The 20450-nt window shown below is 35.5% G+C and overlaps 1 protein-coding gene across 1 annotated transcript in view; it reads right to left on the bottom strand.

Annotated features, from left to right (window-relative positions):
- SLC38A6 (solute carrier family 38 member 6) overlaps nucleotides 1-20450 on the bottom strand; it is a 76880-nt gene that overhangs the window by 7971 nt on the left and 48459 nt on the right. The window contains 6 exon segments of the mRNA XM_081230282.1: nucleotides 3382-3482; nucleotides 3832-3911; nucleotides 5893-5946; nucleotides 6206-6271; nucleotides 14198-14256; nucleotides 14728-14810. Of these exon segments, the coding sequence (XP_081086408.1) occupies nucleotides 3382-3482; nucleotides 3832-3911; nucleotides 5893-5946; nucleotides 6206-6271; nucleotides 14198-14256; nucleotides 14728-14810 (443 nt within the window).

The following is a 20450-nucleotide window of genomic DNA, read 5'->3' as shown; positions in this document are numbered from 1 at the left end:
GAGCCAGTCAATTCTGTGTTCTTAGTTGAGCCTTATGCAAGGGATAGAGTACAACACACTTCTCTGCATGCAGACAAATCTCTACAAATCTCAGGAAGAACCTGATGGTGATCTCTGCAAGTTATATATTCTATTGAAGTCAGGAGGCTGCCCTGTTTAATACACACTGTCAAACAGGGGATGAAGTTTATAAAGATTATCACAGAGTAACAGAAAGCTCACTGGATTAATATTCAGGAGACATGCCACTAATTGTGAGACAGGTCACTTCACCTCTCGGACTTAAGCTGCTCACCTATAAAATGAGTTGAAGGCCTTCATTTGTGACAAGCCCTTCTGATAAGGTCTCAAGCTCAATCAGCAATTTCTTTCTGTAAGACTGAGAGCTACTGCTATTCCAATAGAAATATACTGTAAAAGACTTTCAACCCAAAAAAGAAACACTGTGAATAGCAAATCAATATCTGAATCTTCATCTGTCTTTGGAGAAGGAACTACTTTTATATCATTCTTTCTTTCTTTCCATCTATCTAGTTTTCTATCTATCTATCTATCTATCACCTACTTGCCAGCCTACCATGTGATTTTCTTAGATCTATATTTCTCCGTTACATAAAGTGTGTATATTCTGAAGAATCTGCATCAGTGCAAAAGGGTTAAGTCAGAGACAACAGCTTTACTTGATAACCAGGAAAATGCCTGTGTAGGAAACATTTCACGTACATGATGAAAATATTTAGCCTCTGTGTTCAGGCAAAAATGATAGATAGATAGATAGGTAGGCAGATAGATAGATAGATATGCCTGGAGCTTAAGTGAGCCAGGTTTTTCCAAAAGTTCACTTTGCGAAAAACCTGGAATGAAGGGAATCTGGATTCTGTGGCATAATTCCTGAGGAGGCAGCACAGTAATAAAGGCATTGACTCTGGAGAGAGTCAGAATTGGATTCAAATCCCAACTCATTATTCATTAGCTGCAGGTACTGGCCAAAGTGCCCAACCTATCTGAACCTATATCTTGCAGAGTCGTCTTAAGGACTGAGTTAGGCAGTGTATATAATAAAACACCTGGCATGTACAGAATAAATGTTAGCTCAATAAATGCATCAGCATCCATCCTTCCTCCACTTCCCTTTCCATCTAAGCTTTCTTATAATTTAACACAGCTCCTAACATCTCGTGGTAGTATTTTTGTAACTACTTTTCAGCTGTCCTGGAAATTGGTAGGCCATTTGAGGTTTCTTCCAGATAGCTCTATTGATCCATCGGGAAGAAAAGGAGGTCCATTTTTTGGACTTTTTCTCAATTTTGGAATATCCATAAATATAATAGTATTTGTGCCAGGTGACAATGTCAATTGATAAAAATATACAGCTATTCTACTAAGTTTTTGCTGAATCCCAACAAAGACCCTGCTGTAGTATCTCATTGTTATAGAAAAGTATCACTGCACTCAACTCTGTACGAAAACAAATGCAACAACTAAAAATAGAGTTTATGTATTTCAAGAATTTTATTTCCTTAACAATGATCAAAAAAGTTTAACAATCTGCTTTAACTTTCCTTGTAGTGTATCCATGATCATGTTGGAAGTAGGAAGTAACACTCTTCCGGATGATGTGTACAGAGCTCTACCACTCTTATTCAACATAGTACAAAAATGCAAGTGCAGATTTAGATTCATCAATCGCCTTTATTACTGTTGAAGTGACATAGAGTTAGCAAGAAAAGGACTATGTAGAGCAATTGTAATTTTCTCACACACTGAAAAGTCTAAGATAATACACTGATAATAATATACTGAAAAGTTACCATATTTAAATTAAGTTTCATTAATGACAGTAAGAAGAGAAGTACAGTGCTGAAAAAAGAGCGCCTGAAATTATGAAATAATTGCAATAATAATGATAACAGTAATGATAATACACCACCAGCAGTAGCTCTCCTTTGTGGAAGACGGCTGTGTGCCAGGTACTGTAACAGGCATTTTACATATAACTTATTTCCTCTTCAATATAACTCTATACAATTATTCCTGTGTTACAGATCAGGAGATGAAGATAGTACAAGGTGAAGTACCCTGGTTTAAGGCCACACAGCTAGTTAGAGCACAGAGGTTTTTTGAATCATATTTGTTGGGTTTCAAAATCCATACTCTTTCCACTGGGCTTAGGAAAGGTAGTTATGCAAGTAAATGTCCAAAAACTTGTCAGACCTGAAAAAACTCTGGAAGGTAAGCAAAGCACCATTACAAGCCATCGTGAATGTCTAAAACCTGAAACACATGCACAAGGCCACTGACCGTGAAATCAGAGTCAGAGCAGCTAAATATCACAAAAGTAATAATAGCCATCTACCTGGAGTGTTGTTATGGGGGCATTCATAAACTGCAAAGTATATTCAAGGATTTGACAAATTGAGTGCAGTTTGTTATAATGTGTTTGTTTGCAAATTAAACAAGTGTGTTTGCAAATTTAACAAGAGAGCTTACAATTTTTTTTTTTTTTTTTTTTTTTTTTTTTGCTGTACGTGGGCCTCTCACTGTTGTGGCCTCTCCCATTGCGGAGCACAGGCTCCGGATGTGCAGGCTCAGCGGCCATGGCTCACGGGCCCAGCCGCTCTATGGCATGTGGGATCTACCTGGACCGGGGCACGAACCCGTGTCCCCTGCATCGGCAGGCGGACTCTCAACCACTGCACCACCAGGGAAGCCCTTGTTCTAGACTTTTAAGTTTTATTTTTTCTTGAGGTTCTCACCAGAAGAGAAAAAAACTCACCAAGCACATAACTTTTCAAAAGTAAATAAAAGAAAATTTTACTTTTATTTTATGAATTTAAAAGAATCCTTTAAAAATTTAGAGAGAAAGTTCATGGCAAAGCACAGAATACACACTGCAGAACTGTGTGAATTAAATCTAAAGGCAGAGGTCTCTGACATAAGGGTACAACTACAGTCCAAGTAAAACCTTTTCCTTTCTCAACTTGTTCTTTTGAAATTAAGATGACTGGTTCTCTCAACCTCCCAAACTGCTGAACTAGAGTCTAACATATTGAATTCTCAATTAAAAAAAATAAAATCATTATTGCACTTTTTTTTTTTTTTTTCTCGTAGAAAGACTTCAATGTTTCTAAGCCCGAGATTTTACTTGGGTGTTTAAGAAAATTTTCATATGAAGTTATCAATCTTGAATTTGATCCACCTTTTTAAGAGAAAGAAAATCAGTTCTTTAAGGCCCGTAGAGCCACCACAGTAGTGCACTGAATTCTGGCAGCCTGAACAAATTAACTTGCTAATGAAAGGCAGAAACAAAGTCCATATTCAGGTGTGAGATCAACTACAGAATAATTTATTTTGTCATCTATAATGAAATAATATACTTACCATAAAAAGTGAGGTACCCAAAGAGTGCAGATATAAAATAAATGAGAAAACTTAAAGCAATTGCTGTATTGGTTACATTCTGCATCCTTTCCTTAGAAGGTCTAAAAGAAAAAAAAATGGTAAAATTAGAATCTGTGATCTGAATTATATCTAAATAGATAAATATCTCCCAAGCTATTCAAAAGGATTCCTTAATCACTCAAGACCTAGTTCTCTAATAACTGCACACTACAAGTCTTGATTCGAAATTACTGCACAAAGGACTATGCTTCAAAGAAACATTTTCAACTTAGAACTAAGTCTTGGTTGTTTTGTTTTGTTTTAAACTAACACCTACAAATCCAGTGGTGGGAGGGAAGGATTCATAGAAGAGAATGTTATTCAATCTGAAAGTCCTAGAAGTAAAAAGACATACTAATACATTTTAAATATTCCAGGATTCTATAGTACCTTTGAAGTTCACAGTATATGGGCAATATTGAGGTGTGGCAGAGAAATGAAAAAGCCATGGTTGGTATGGCATAAGCACTCTGAAAAAAAAATTTTTTAAAGATGAAATTATTAAATGCTACTCTGTTGAAACCACTACTTCATTTGACAATAAAATCAGTTCTCCAAAAAAAAAATCAATTTAGTTAAATTTCTTTCATGTTTCATGAATCACCTGTTTATAAAATAAGAGGGGTTTTTTTTTATTTGTTTTTAATGAGGCACACAACTATGGTCCCCAGTAAATATTTTACTTGATAGCTGTATTGCCCACACTAGGGAAAATATTTCTTGGCTGCTTCCACACCATGTTGGTTTTACTACAATCGCTGCTGCTTCTATATTGTATCAGTAAGATAAAAATAATCCAGGTAAGATAAATAACATTTAGGTAAGATGAAGAATAATAACATTTTAGAAATGATCTTATTGTAATTCTCAGTCTTTCCTAATGCATGTATTAGGAAACTCAAAAACATCTTATTACCCTAAGCAGCAATAATAGTTAATGCTTCTGAACCTGCTTTCACCAACTCAATTCAAGTACCAACTTAATCTAAGAGAATACTGAATATATTAATCACATCTTAGCATCTATAACTAGGGTCTCTTTTGATGGGAATGAACATGATTTATTCTAGACCAACAAATTCATAGAGATCCACTGGAATATATGAACAGAAGTTGTTGTTTTTTAAAAATTAGAATAGTTAAGAACCAGAGAAAGTTACAAAGCAAACAAAAGCTACCATCTAAATGAAAACACTGTCTTTACAAAATAGATGGTAATGATTTACTTTCTCTTTACTCTAAAAAAATTTCTCCTTAACTAACTTAAGGCTCTTCAGCAAAAGAAGTTCCAGATGACTGTAGATCTATCTTCAGACACAAGGCCTCCTAAAATATCAGAGGAGAGCTGGCAGGAAGGAAAGCTGTAGCATTTCCCAAGGCTAGATTAGGAGAATGAAATTCAATTCACAAATTCTCTTTCATATACTGCTCAGTTTCCTGGCTTGTCAATTACCCTACCTAAATCTTTAAGGCACATGGAGGCCTTTACTATGTCATAGATGTGGTAACCTCCCTTGTGGGGCCAGAGAGACATTTCTCATTTAAAAACTGGGGAATAAGGGAGTCCCCTGGTGGCCTAGTGGTTAGGATTCCAGGCTTTCATTGCTGTGGCCTGGGGTTCAATCCCTGGTTGTGGAACGGAGATCCCGTAAGCTGCAAGGCACGGCCAAAAACAAAACAAAACAGCAACAGAAAAGAACTCTGGGGAATAAGAAGGAAAATTTTGCATGGAGGAGTTATCACACTAAAATGCTACACTAATAGAGTTATACATGAGTAGTGGGGATTCTAGTATCTGGGACCTGCATTTTAGCAGAATCACAAAGTGTACATGAAGAAACCTGCAGCAACAAGAAACACATGGCTCTTCTAGAATGGTAAAGTAGAGATCATTCAGATCAGTTTCCTGTCTCCTCTGCTGATGCTCAGGGGCTCTTGCAGGCATTTCAAATATCCTAGGGCTCTCAGAGAAGGCAAGGGGAGACCTGGTCCTTCTGCCTCTGCTACAGGCATCATAAATTTCAACTTTGGAATGTCAGCCAGAAGACATATTGGCAGTGCTCAATTGCTGGTCCAATGATGAGGCTGTTTAGCCACAGACCAAGGTTCTACTCACAGGGGAGGAGTTTTTGATATAATTGGCTATTTAGCTTTACAAGTCCAGAGGGCAACAGGAAGTCTGTATGCACAGAGGACCTTATTGGCCAGACCAGACATTCAGTAAATCTGTTCTTTTAGGCAGTGGCCCATTTAAGACAGGCTCCATTTAAAGGCGTGCCAAAAAAAAGGTGGCTGTTTCATAATGGGCCACCTTCTGGTAAGCAACCCTATACTTAGCACTTTCATGAAAATTAATTAGTTACAGGTAAAAGACCTAAGAGACCCTGTTACACAAATCTCTTAAACTTGAAATGTGAAAAAACTGAAAGTATCTGTTAATAACTTACACACCTCTTTGGAGAAATGAAAGAGCTTTGGTTTACAATCATCTGTAGCATTTGAAATCTGTTTAAGAGGATTGAGGGGAAAGAGAGAAACCAACAGTCATTAAAAGTTAGAATACATCAAAACAAACCAAGATGAATTTATTATTACTGGGCTTTCAAATAAAAATATTTCAAAACAAAGTTCCAAAATGCAATATAGCCATTACTTTTTTATTAATTAGGAAAAAAATCATTATTAGTCATATTTTATTTTTCTTTTTAGCTTAAAATAAAAAGGAAGAAACTGAAAAACAAACAAACAAAAACAAGACAATTACCTGGAAGTATTGCTCTACAGAATTTAATGTCAGAGGACAAGGGATGGACCATTTTTTGATTATTATCTGTAAGAATAAGTAGGATCAGATGATTTCTTACCAAATTCATGACAAGAAATTGATTTCAAATAGGTCAGTATTATTTCAATTAATCTAACACCATACCAAATAATATGCTAACTAATAAAAGATTCTTTGTTCATGTCATTTTCCCTAGATAGAATGGGGCCATAATCTGACATGGGCACCTACGGTGGGACAGCATGGGGGGCTACATAGTTGTTTGGTGGAGATCTCCCCCACTGAAGGCTGAGAGCTTTCAAAACTCCAATAGTATCAAGGCATTAAAAGAAAATCCAACTCAGAATGGGAACATGATGTTTTTAGTGACAATAGTACAAGAATATGGCTATCGGTGGACCTGGCATCAGTAGCAGACAGAGAAATATTAATAGCAGTTTTGGAAATGGTCACAGGTAGATGCAAAGGGGGAGGCTCAGGGATTTCTGATGCATGAGCACTGGCCCACCTTGCTTTTTTCAGACTTACATCACTTTTGGTGAATGTGGATGAAGCTGGCAAAGGATAAGAGCACAAAGCTAAGGAACTAGAGCTGGTAAAAATGAATTTTTTAAAAAATTAAAAGAAATCCAGAGGGCTGCTATTTCCCAGAAACAATAAATGAAAATGTTTCAGGATTTTACTCTTAATTGTGGCCATCCTGTTCCTAGACCTACAGTTGAGTTGGTCAACATTACCACTGTTGTAGTTGTTTCAGGGCACATAATTACTCTGTAAATACTTGCTCTAGGCTGAAACCCAGCATTCAAAAGGGCAAGGGAGAATAAAGGAAGCATCTGTCCTTTGCAGAAGACCAGTAAGTAAATATTATATTATTCCTATTCGGTATTTATCTAGTTTTAGATCTTAACTAATTCAATCAAAATTTTACATAGTGATAAAACAAACCCAAGGAAAACATATACTTTTAGGATCAAATTAATGAGTCAACTAAAAAATTACTCTTATTTAAAACCCTCACTGAGAGAGAGAGAAAAAAAAAGAACTGGAAGGATAAACTGGGCAAGTTGCTTTGATATTTCTAGTTAAGTTTTCAATACGGAATAAACTAAATGGTCAACTTACCAAAAGGAAAGAAAACAAAAATCAAAAGCAGTAATCTCACCATTTTTTTTTTCTGATATGTTTGCCCAAAAAGGATGAGGATGGGGTGGAGTAGGAGCAAAGTTGTTACTGGTCTCTCTGTTTAGCCCTGCTCCAAATTCAGCATTTCACGTTTCCCCCTGACTAACAGTGGAGGTGGCAGCAGCAACAACCATTTACATTGTGTACCAGGTCGTTGGATAAGGTTGGTATGTGAGCTGCCTCATTTTATCAGCTGTTATTACAAGACTTGCAAACCCAAACATTTCAAAACAGTGCTCCGAAATGCAAGACAATGATTATTTTTTCATTAATCAGAAAATATCATTAGAGGCCTGATTTTATATTAACATAAAATTCAGTTACTACAGCTAATTTCTGTGCAGAGACCCATCTCAAGCCCAAGTGATGTCCTATAAAGCAGAAGTACAGAACAGGAATGGAAGATACCTGATAAAAAGGGTAACAGGGAGTCCTTGCTCAAGTTGAAGGCAGAACACAGTTAAGAAGATAAACCCAGGGGTTAGAAAGAAAGACAAAGGGAAAAAGAAGATTAAGCATTAAAAATACTGTTCACGTGCACAGGAGGCCCTTCCCTCTTCTCTCTGCTCCAAGTCATTCCCATCTTTCAAGGCTCAGCTCAAGTTTTATTTCCTTCCACATTTTTCTTTATTCTACCTGTTGGTGATCCTTCTCTCCTCTCAGCTCTTATGTAATCCCTATTATGAAGCAAATAAATCAATACTTAATTATGTATTGACTATATTGTTCTCTATTTTTTTTCTGATAAATTTATCTTATTTCCCTGACTAGAATGGCAGACCCTTAAGAGTAGTGTCCTGATTAATCTCCCACAAATCGAATGTCACCATAGTGCTCAGCAGAAGGAAATCCAAATCTAACCAAAATCGATTCAAATAGTTTTCTATTTTCATTACTGACTTATTAAAATATTACCTCAAATATTAGTATTAGAATACTAACCTGTACTCAAGACAGAACTTTTAGAAAGAACAGAAATTCGTTTTTGTTCAAAAATGGACCAAAAAAGGTACCATCATGCTGAGCCACTGCTAAAATAAAATTTATTTTTAAAATTTTAGGTATTTCAGCAGGGCCAAAAATTTATGTCAAAAACTTTTAAGCAAAACAAGGATCTGGGACAATAGATAAGAGTATAGGTTTTGATTTGCACTGTTTGGAGAGTATAATTTAAGAAAATAATAGTTTTCTGGACAGATTTTTTTAAATGTAATATAAATGCTATACAGATTTATTGATACAAACACATACTGATAAAAATAATCAGTGAAAAAAGGTGCAATGGAAAAAAATAATCAATGAAAAAATTGGAATCCATCAAAAAAATTGGGGTTAATATATACATGTTTTCCTTAACCACTGTGTATTTTTAAACCTAATACTTAGAAAGTCTAAAATAAATTCAGGCATACCTCATTTTATTGTGCTTTACTTTATTGCACTTCACAGATACTGTGTTTTTTAATGGATTGAAGGTTTGTGGCAGCCCTGCATTGAGCAAGGTTATGGGCACCATTTTTCCAAGAGCATTTGCTCACTTCGTGTCTCTGTGTCACATTTTGGTAATTCTCAAAATATTTCAAACTTTTTCATTACTATCATATTTGTTATAGTGACTGATGATCCGTGATCCGTGATCTTTGATGTAACTATTGTAATTATTTTGGGGTGCCATGAACTATGCCTATATAAGATGGCGAACTTAATTCATAGATGCTGTGTGTGCTCTGACTGCTCCACTGACTGGCAGTTCTCATCTCTCTCCCTCTCCTCAGGCCTCGCTATTCCCTGAGACACAACAATATTGAAATTAGGCCAATTTATAACCCTACAATGGCCTCTAACTGTTCAATTGAAAGGAAGAGTTGCACATCTCTCACTTTAGATCAAGAGCTAGAAATGATTAAGCTCAGTGAGGAAGGCATGTTGAAAATTGAGACAAGCTGAGAGCTAGCCCTCTTGTACCAGACTGTTAGCCAAGTTGCGGATGCAAAGGAAAAGTTCCTGAAGGAAATGAAAAGTGCTACTCCAGTGAACACACAAATGATAAAAAAGGTGAAACAGCCATACTGCTGTTATGGAGAAAGTTTTAATGATCTGGATAGAAAATCAAACCAGCCACAACATTCCCTTAAGCCAAAGCCAAATCCAGAGCAAGGCCCTAACTCTCTTCAATTCTATGAAGACTGAGAGAGGTGAGGAAGCTGCAGAAGAAAAGTCTGAAGATAGCAGAGGTTGGTTCATGAGGTTCAAGGAAAGAAGCTGTCTCCATAACATAGAAGTGAAAGGTGAAGCAGCAAGTGCTCATGTAGAAGCTGCAGCAAGTTATCCAGAAGTTCTAGCAATGATCATTAATGAAGGTGACTACACTAAACAACAGATTTTCAATATAGACCAAACAGCCTTCTACTGGAAGAAGATGCCATTTAGGACTTTCATAGCTAGAGGAGAAGCCAATGCCTGGTTTCAAAGCTTCAAAGGATAGCCTGACTCTCTTGTTAGGGGCTAATGCAGCTGGTGACTTTAAGCTGAATACAATGCTAATTTACCATTCCCCCAGTCCTAGGACCCTTAAGAATTATGCTAAATCTACTCTGCCTGTGCTCTATAAATGGAACAACAAAGCCTTGGTGACAACACATCTGTTTATTATTTTAAGCCCACTGTTGAGAACTACTGCTCAGAAAAAAAGATTCCTTTCAAAATACTATTGCTTGGGGACTTCCCTGGTGGTCCAGTGGTAGAGAATCCACCTTCCAATGCAGGGGATGCAGGTTTGATCCCTGGTCGGGGAACTAGGTTCCCACATGCCGCGGAGCACCTAAGCCCACGCGCCACAACTACTGAGCTTGCGCGCCTCAACTAGAGAGCCCATGTGCTGCAAACTACAGAGCCCATGCGCTCTGGAGCCCACGTGCTCTGGAGCCCACGTGCCCTGGAACCTGCTCATTGACAATGCACCTGGTTACCCTAGAGCTCTGATGGAGATGTGCAACAAGATTCATGTTGTTTTCATGCCTCCTAACACAACATCCATTCTGCAGCCCATGGACTGAGGAGTAATATTGACTTTCAAGTCTTATTCTTTAAGAAACAATTGCATAAGGCTATAGTTGCTGGAGATGGTGATTCCTCTGATGGAGCTGAGCAAAGTAAACTGAAAACCATCTGGAAAGGATTCATCATTCTAGATGCCATTAAGTGCATATGTGATTCATGGGAAGAGATCAAAATATCAACTTTAACCGAAGTTTGGAAGAAGTTGATTCCAACCCTCATGGATGACTTTGAGGGGTTCAAGACTTCAGTGGAGGAAGTCACTACAGATGTGGTGGAAAGAGCAAGAGAACTAGAATTAGAAGTGAAGCCTGAAGATGTGACTGCATTGCTGCAATCTCATGACAAAACTTGAATGGGTCCAGAGTTGCTTTTTATGGATGAGCAAAGAAAGTGGTTTCTTGAGATGGAATCCACTCCTGGTGAAGATGCTGTGAAGACTGTTGAGATGAATACAAAGGATTTACAATATTACATGAACTTAATTGATAAAGCAGTGGCAGGGTTTGAAAAGATTGACTCCAATTTTGAAAGAAGTTCTACTGTGGAAGCAGCATTGCATGCTGCAGGAAATCATTCATGAAAGGAAGGGCCAATTGATGCAGCAATCTTCACTGTTGTCTTATTTTAAGAAATTGTCACAGCCTCCCCAACCTTTAGCAACCACCACCCTGATCAGTCAGCAGCCATCAATATCAAGGTAAGACCTTCCACCAGCAAAAAAGATTACAACTCGCTGAAGGCTCAGATGATGATTAGCATTTTTTAGCAATTTTTTTTCTTTTACATTATAGGTTACTGCAAGATATTGAATATAGTTCCCTGTGCCATACAGTAGGCCCTTGTCATTTACCTATTTTATATATAGTATGTGTATCTGTTAATCTCAAATTCCTAATTTACCCCTCCCCCTCTTTCCCTTTGGTAATCATAAGATTGTTTTCTGTGTCTGTGAGTCTGCTTCTGTTTTGTAAATAAGTTCATTTGTGTCATTTTTTTTAGATTTCACATGTAAGTGATATCATATGATCTTTGTCTTTCTCTGTCTGACTTACTTCATTTAGTATGTTAATCTCTAGGTCTATCCATGTTGCTGCAAATGGCATTATTTCATTCTTTTTATGTCTGAGTAAGAGATAAAGTATTTTTAAATTAAGGTATGTACATTGTTTTCTTAGACATAATGCTATTGTACACTTAATAGTCTACAGTATAGGGTAAACATAACTTTTATGTGCACTGGGAAACCAAAAACTTTGTGTCACTCACTTTGTTACAATACTAGGTTTATTGCAGTGGTCTGGAATCAAACCCGCAATATCTCTGAGGTATGCCTATATGCCAATTAAAAAGAGACTTAAGAAGAAAGTATATAGTGTCTTCACTGTCCCATTGTAGACCAAATTTAAATTGTGCTCCTAGGTAAAGTCTGAGCGGACGGTTTGTAAAGCATAATAAATGCAGAATAAGGGTATTATTTCCATATGACAGCTACAGTAGGAATCTGCATCAAATTAAAGAGTATCTGCCATGACAGAAATGAAAACTGTGAAAACTACAATAGACATGTTGTATCAATACATTTTACCTGCTTCAAATTATTGGCTATAAAAACCAAATTACTCCTAACTATGCAATGCTTGTGTGGTCAATTATCTGTGAGGAAAATATTCAATGTGTGTACACTGATTCTCTTTAATATCCATATGTTCATTTGCAAATATAGGCCACTCTAAACCATGTAGATGCTTCTCAACAATCAAACTATGATGAAATTATTTGTTGTTTCCCTCTTAATGTGGCACCTATAAAGTGTGTTTATGGATGTTAAGTAAACTTATTGTGGTAATCATCTCGCAATATATGTAAGTCGTCATTATGCTGCACACCTTAAACTTACGCAGCGCTGTAAGTTTATATCTTTATAATGTCAACTATATCTCAATAAAATAGAAAAAAATCTTTAAAAAAAAAGTGTATGTTCCGGCTTCCCTGGTGGCACAGTGGTTAAGAATCTGCCTGCCAACTCAGGGGACATGGGCTTGAGCCCTGGTCCGGGAAGATCCCACATGCCGTGGAGCAACTAAGCCCATGTGCCACAACTACTGAGCCTGTGCTCTAGAGCCCGCAAGACACAACTACTGAGCTCACATGCCACAACTACTGAGCCTGTGCTCTAGAGCCTGCAAGACACAACTACTGAGCTCACGTGCCACAACTACTGAAGCCCGTGCTCCTAGAGCCCGTCTCGTGCTCGGCAACAAGAGAAGCCACCGCAACGAAGAGTAGCCCCTGCTCGCCACAACTAGAGAAAGCCCACACGCAGCAATGAAGACCCAATGCAGCCCCCAAAAATTAAATAAATAAATAAGACCAGTAGGATATTAGAAATGAAGAATTATTAGCAATAGATTATTTATTTTAAAAAGTGTATGTTCAATTCACTTACTTGTAAGATACAAGTTGGGCAATTTTTGCAGGGGAGGGCAATGATTTGAATGTTGATAAATTCAACAAATGATTAAATGTAAGCACTGTTAAGTATTTTTAGTTTTAAGAGCATTCATTGAAGTATAAATATTTCTGTACACTGAAACCAGGGTCACTTTCACTTCATTTAAATAATCTAAAGTTGTTTTATCCTTGTATCCCAGAAGATAGTTTAGCCTAAGTTAAATGCATCCTAAATGTTTTGACAACTTGGAAATCTGGTTCTATTATATGGTTTAACTAATAATGTGATGTCTTGCTCTTTTGGACAGCATTTTTCTTTCATTCATTTCTCAATAACAAAGGAGAGTTTAAATAAGCTTATGATTTTAAGAGTTTAATCAAGCCATTTAGGTATGTATCTTGGCAAGTTTAAAATGTTTAATCCTACTTAAGGTTTGACAGACTGACTATGGAATAAACTTCTAAGCAAAAAGAAAAAGGATATTTTTTTCCAAAATTTCACACAAAAATACAGTCTTTGGAATGTTAAAATCTGTTTTAGAAGAATTTAAAAGAAATAAGAAATTCAACTTCTCTTTTATCTTTAAAAAAATTCTCTTATCTTTATATTAAATTATTTTATAACTATTAGAATAAAGTTTACCATCTAAGCGATATTTTTCCTATGTTATAACAAAAATGAGCTAATTTAAAAAAACATTCCACATGTGAAAAAAAAATTTCTTTGCAGCAGGCTTTTCATGAGAGCTTAACCACGCTGAATAAACCAGACCAGATAGAATTCAGGCACTCCAATTCTTACTAGATCTCATCAACGGTTAAGCCCCTGAAGCTATGGTTTCATTAATGGAACAAAGTTTCAAAAATTAAGATGACTAGGACCAAATTGATTTTACGGATTAGAACCAGCCTGATTCTCATGCTTGAGTATCCCCCAAAACACACACATACACACACAATATTGTACAGAAATAAATGGATACATACACCTAGCCAAAGAATTATACTCCATCTAAGGTTTTAACAGAATTGGTATGCTCTCCTCTCTAGTTAACCAGAAGAGAAACTGAATTTGAAATGCTATTCTAGCTAAGCCTCTTCAAAAATAGATACAATGAAGGAAACAGTTTTGCAGAATAAAAGTGCTTTTAATAACACATTGAAATAAAATGGGATACCTTCCCAAAACAAAACAGAGTTAAGAGAAAAAAGACATTAATACAATGAGTTCAATTTTAGTGAGGAGATAAGCAATACACTATATTTTAAACTTACCACAAGAGCAAAGAACACCATAAAGAAAAATGATAAACTACTTGTGTAGCCAAGAAAGCCTGTAAAATAACAGTAAAATAAAAAGCAATTTATAAGGAAAGTGATCCTAACATGCAGCTAAAGCTATACATCTTGGGCATGTTTTTTATTACAGTGCTTGGTATCTGGGGCTTAGGGCTGAGAATAACAACATTCCAACTATCTGTCACAGATCATTTATGTAGCTCTGTACAGCAGAATTGGAACTGGCTTACCACTAATGGTACACTGTAAGGAAAGGCTGCTCTTTAATGTTCCATTGTAAAGGTTTTATTTTAGTGGGGCAGACAAAATACTACTGCAAACCAAGTAATAGGTTAACTAGGCAGGGCTGAAAGCTGAACAACCTAAAAGTCCAAGTTCAAAATTATTCACAACCACCTTCTGCTAAAAATGTGGTACTATGAAATTTAAAAGCCCCTTAATAGTATTTTCTTTCTTTCTTTTTCTTTTCTTCTAAACAAATAATGTCCTCTTCTATAAAGACTTACCTATTTTAGGAAGAAGTGCGAGAGGGAACACAATGGCAACACAAATGATTATTAGCAGTGTTTCTCCATCAAGATACCAAGACCTATTAGGAAAAAAAGTTCTATTTTAGGCACAGGACTTCAGCGTTTGTGTTTACACACACACACACACACACACACACACACACACACACACTCTCATCAGTATAAACATTACAACCACCCATTAGGAAAAGCCTACTTCTTTTTGTTAAAATACTTTCTTGTGGGATCCTATTATTCTTGTTAATGAATTCACATTTTAAAATGTATCAAAACGGGCCTCCCTGGTGGCGCAGTGGTTGAGAGTCCGCCTGCCGATGCAGGGGATACGGGTTCGTGCCCCGGTCTGGGAGGATCCCATATGCCGCGGAGCGGCTGGGCCCGTGAGCCATGGCCGCTGGGCCTGCGCATCCGGAGCCTGTGCTCCGCAACGGGAGAGGCCACAAGAGTGAGAGGCCCGCATACCGCAAAAAGAAAAAAAATAAATAAATAAATAAATAAATAAATAAATAAAAATAAAATGTATCAAAACAATGAGATGCCATTTTTCAACTACCAAATTAGCAAATATATTAAAGTAAGATAATAGACAATGTGAGTGAAGAGTGATGAGATGTACACAAAAGTAGTGAAAGTATAAACTGTGTAAATTACCTTTCTGGAAAGCAGTTTGGCAATAGATACTGAGAGCCTTAAGATATTTGACACTTAACAAATGACTATTAAAAATAAGAAAACAATCACCAATAAGAACATTTTTGTAAAAAGATGTTTACTGAAAACATTTAAAATAATGAAAATTGGAAACAAACATCTAAGACCATGACAAATTTAAAATAAATTATGAGACTATGGGACAATCATAAAAAAACATTTTATAAGTATAATAATATACTGAATATATCATAAATATATTTAGTATGATAACAAGTTTGAGGGAAAATATAGATTCATTAAAAATGGAAAGGAACTGCAATATATTGGTAGCCATTATCCCTGGGTGGTAGAATGATGGGTACTTTTTCTTCTTTATAGTTTTCCATATTTTTCAAATTTTCAGGAAAGGGCATGAACTACCAGGAGAAAACATATGACATTTTTCATATAAAGGCAATAGAATAATGAATGAGAAAAGGTAGATTAAAAGTGTGATAGTGTATTTGACTTTTTTAAAAAAAATGGATGCACATTTAAAAAAAGTCAGAAAGATATACTTAAAATACCAAAAGTGGATATCTCCATGTAGCAGCATCAAGAAATTTTTATTTTATTTACTGGTTGCATATACATGGTTTTAATTTTTCAATATAAAAATACATGTGTTGAAGTTTTTAAAAATTAGACAATTCCCCCAAGACTTTAATAGTAAAGACTTTGCTTTAGTACATAAAAATTAAACAATTCGTGAAAGAAGTACAACTAGTAAATACACATGAAGAAAAACCCAATCTCTGGTGCTAATTAAAGAAATAAATAATAAGGCTATAGAAATTAAATGAGTAAAAATATTAAAAAAAATAATATTCAAGGATGTGGAATAATTGGTCCTTCACACATTGCTAGTGATCTTGTCAATTAGCATTATCTTTTGGAAAAACATTGATAATATGTACAAAGCACAATAAAAATGTGGAAATCTACTCTAAGAGAATAATCTAAAATATAAAGAATTCTATGTGCATGAAGCTGTGACTACAACATTATTATAATATTAGAAAGTTGAGGGAAAATCCTATATATCTAACAATAGAAAATGTTTACGTCAAAAACAGCACACTCTTTTAAAAAAAATTTTTATTGGATCTATGTATATGTATAACTGATTCATTTTGCTGTACACCTGAAACTAACACATTGTAAATCAACTATACTCCAATAAAAATTTTTCTAAAAAAGCACACTCAACGGAATATTAAGCAGCTTTTGAAAAAAACATTTAGTAAAATAGAAAATACTAATGATAGAAATACAAAATAAATATTTTTAACTATGTTTGAAAAATGCTTTTTGGGAAAAATTCAAAGGAAATAAAATGATAACAGTGATTAGGTAAGAGACGGTATTATGCATAATTTTTATTTGCTTTCTCTTCTAAATTTTCTGCAATGTAGCTGTCATATTTTTACACTGAAACATAAGTATATATACACATGCACAATGGTAACAAAGTAAAATTCATGCTATTATGAGAGCTGGGAGCATCGAAGACAATAGGTATTACTTTTTCAAGTCATTTGGTAGATGCTCTCAAAATTTCCAATTGGCTATAATGTATCCTTTCACTACCAGATAGCCAAAGTCTCCCACTGCCTGTTAAATTAAGAAAATGGGCAAATTCCTAGAAACGTACAACATACGAAGACTGAATCAGGAAGAACTAAAAAATACGAACAGACCAATAATGAGTAAGAACACTGAATCAGTAATCAAAAACCCACCAACAAAGAAAAGCCCAGGACCCATGGTTTTACTGGTGAATTCCACCAAACATTTCAAGAAAAATTAATGCCACTACTTCTCAAACTCTTCCCAAAAACTGGAGCAGAGTGAAAACTCCCAAACTCATTTTATGAGGCCAGCATACCCTACTGTCAAAGCCACATAAGGACACTGCAAAAAAAAACAAAACTACAGACCAATAACCCTGGTGAATATATTACAAAAATTCTCAACAAAATATTAGCAAACTGAATTCAACAGCACATTAAAAGGATCATACACTATGATCAAGTGGGATTTATCTATGGGATGCAAGGGTGGATCAACATATGAAAATCAATCAACATGATATAGCACATTAATAGAATGAAAGATAAAAATCATATGATCATCTCAGTAGCTGCAAAAAAAAAGCATGTGACAAAATACAATATCCTTTCATGATAAAAACCTTCAACAAATTTGACATAGAGGAAACAAATCTCAATATAATAAAGGCTATAGGTTGAATGCTTCTTCTCTAAGATCAGGAACAAGACCGGGGTGCCTACTCTTACCACTCTTATTCAACATAGTTGAATAGTTGTTCCACTCTTATTCAACATTCAACACAGAAGTCTTAGCTAGAGCAATCAGGCAAGAGAAAGAAATAAATGGCATACAAATTGGAAAAGAAGTAAATCTGTCTTTATTTGTGGATATGATCTTATATATAGAAAATCCTGAAGACTGCAACCAAAAAACTGTTAGAGCTAATCAACAAATTATGTAAAGTTGAAGGATACAAAATCAACATACAGAAATCAGTTGTGTTTTTATAAACTAACAAAGAAATATCTGAAAAAGAAATAAAGAAAACAATCCCATTTACAATAGCATGAAAGCAATAAAATACTTATGACTATTTAACAAAGGAAGTGAAAGATTAGTACACTGAAAACTATAAGGCTTAAATGGAAGAAATTGAAGACACAGACAAATGGAAATATATCCAGTCTGTGTTCATGGATCAGAAGAATCAATAGTGTTAAAATGTCCATACTATCCAAAGCTATCTATAGAGTCAATGCAATTGCTATCAAATTCCAATGACATTATTTCCCAAAACAGAACAATCCTAAAATTTGTATGGAACCACAAAAGACTCCAAATAGCCAAAGCAATCCTGAGAAAGAAAACAAAGCTGACTTCAAACTATACTACAAAGCTTTAGTAATCAAAACAATATAGTACTGGCATAAAAATAGACACACAGACCAACAGAACAGACTAGAGAGCCTAGGAATACCCCCTCCCCACCCCATATACTGTCAACTAATATTCAACAAAGGATCCAAGAATATTCAGTGGGGAAAGAAGTCTTTTCAATAAATTGTACTGAGAAAATTGGATAGCCATATACAGAAAAATGAAATCTATCTTACAGCATTCACAAAAATTAACTTGAAATAGATTAAGACTTAAATGTAAGACCTGAAACTGTAAAACTTATAGAAGAAAACACGAGGAAAAAGCTTCTTGACATTGGTCGTGGCAACAGTTTTTTTTTTAATACGACACCAAAAGCACAAGCAACAAAAGCAAAAATGAAAGGAACTATATCAAAATAAAAAGCTTCCGTACAGCAAAAGAAACAATCAACAAAATGAAAAGGCAATCTACAGAATGGAAGAAAATATTTCCAAATCATATATCTGATAAGAGACTAATATTCAAAATACATAAAGAACTCACACAGTTCAATAGCAAAAAATCAAACATTCCAATTTTAAAATGGGCAGAGGAAATAGACATTTTTTTCTCCAAAGAAGATATATGAATGGCCAACAGGTATGTGAAAAGATGATCAACATCTCTAATCATCAGGGAAATACAAATCAAAAGCACAATGAAATATCACCTCACACCTGTTAGTATAGGTATCATCAAAAAGACAAGAGAGGGACTTCCCTGGCAGTCCAGTGGTTAAGACTTTGCCCTCCAATGCAGGGGGTGTGGGTTCAATCCCTGGTCAGGGAGCTAAGATCCCACATGCCTCGCGGCCAAAAAACCAAAATATAAAACAGAAGCAATATTGTAACAAATTCAATAAAGACTTTAAAAATGATCCACATCAAAAAAAATCTTTAAAAAAAAAGACAAGAGATAACAAGTATTGACAAGGATATGGAGAAAAGGGAAGACTTGTGCACTGTTGGTGGGAATGTGAATTGGTTCAGTCACTATGGAAGACAGTATGTTGGTTCCTCAAAAAATTAAAAACAGAACTACCATATGATTGGTCCAACAATCCTACTTCTGGGCATACATCTAAAGGAAATTAAAACAGGATATCAAAAAGATATCTGTACTCCCATGTTTATTGCAGCATTATTCACAGTAGCCAAGATATGGAAACAACCTAAGTGTCTGTCAATGGATGAATCGATAAAGAAGATGTGGTGCATACGCGCACAACAATGGAATATTATTCAGTCATGAGAAAGAAAGAAATTTTGCCATTTGTGATAACATCAACAGACCAATGTGAGCATTATGCTAAGTGAGATAAGTCAGACAGAAAAAGACAAATACTGTATATCACATATTTGTGGAATCTAAAAAAGCTGAACTTGTAGATACAGAGTAGAATGGTGGTTAGCAGGGGCTGGTGGGTAGGGGGACTGAGGAGATGTTGATCAAATGGTATAAACTTGCAGGTAGAGGATGAATAAGTTCTGGGAATCTAATGCAAAGCAATGTGATTATAGTTAACATAACTATTTTATATACTTGGAAGTTGCTAAGAGACTGGATGTTAAATGTTCTCACTACAGAAAAGAAATGATAAGTACATAAGGTAATGGAGATATTAGCTAACACTACAGTGGTAATCATACCACAGTATATAAGTGTATCAAATCTACATGTTGGACACCTTAAACTTACACAATGTTGTTATATGTAAATATCTCACTTAAAAAAAAAAAGGAAAGGTTTTCCTCTACATGGGCTTCAGGCCATGGCTTCTAACACAAACTTAATGATTCACTGTGTCTCTTTTACACCTTGGTGTATGAAGAAGTCCTCTTTAATGTATCTTTAAAAGGTACTATTGGTCTTCCCTGGGTGTGCGATTTCGATCCCTGGTCAGGGAACTAAGATCCTGCACGCCATGCAGTGCAGTCAAAAAATAAAAAAAGATACACAATAAAAGGTACTTTTGGGTGCTGACAGCTTCCTCTTTAACAGAACAAGAGAAGGAGCAACAGCAGAAGCAACAC

This window comes from Mesoplodon bidens, assembly GCF_964165515.1.
Source record: "Mesoplodon bidens genome assembly, chromosome: 3".
Classification (NCBI taxonomy): domain Eukaryota; kingdom Metazoa; phylum Chordata; class Mammalia; order Artiodactyla; family Ziphiidae; genus Mesoplodon; species Mesoplodon bidens.
The sequence above is the reverse complement of the archived record's forward strand: the minus strand, read 5'-3'. Positions and strand labels throughout refer to the sequence as shown.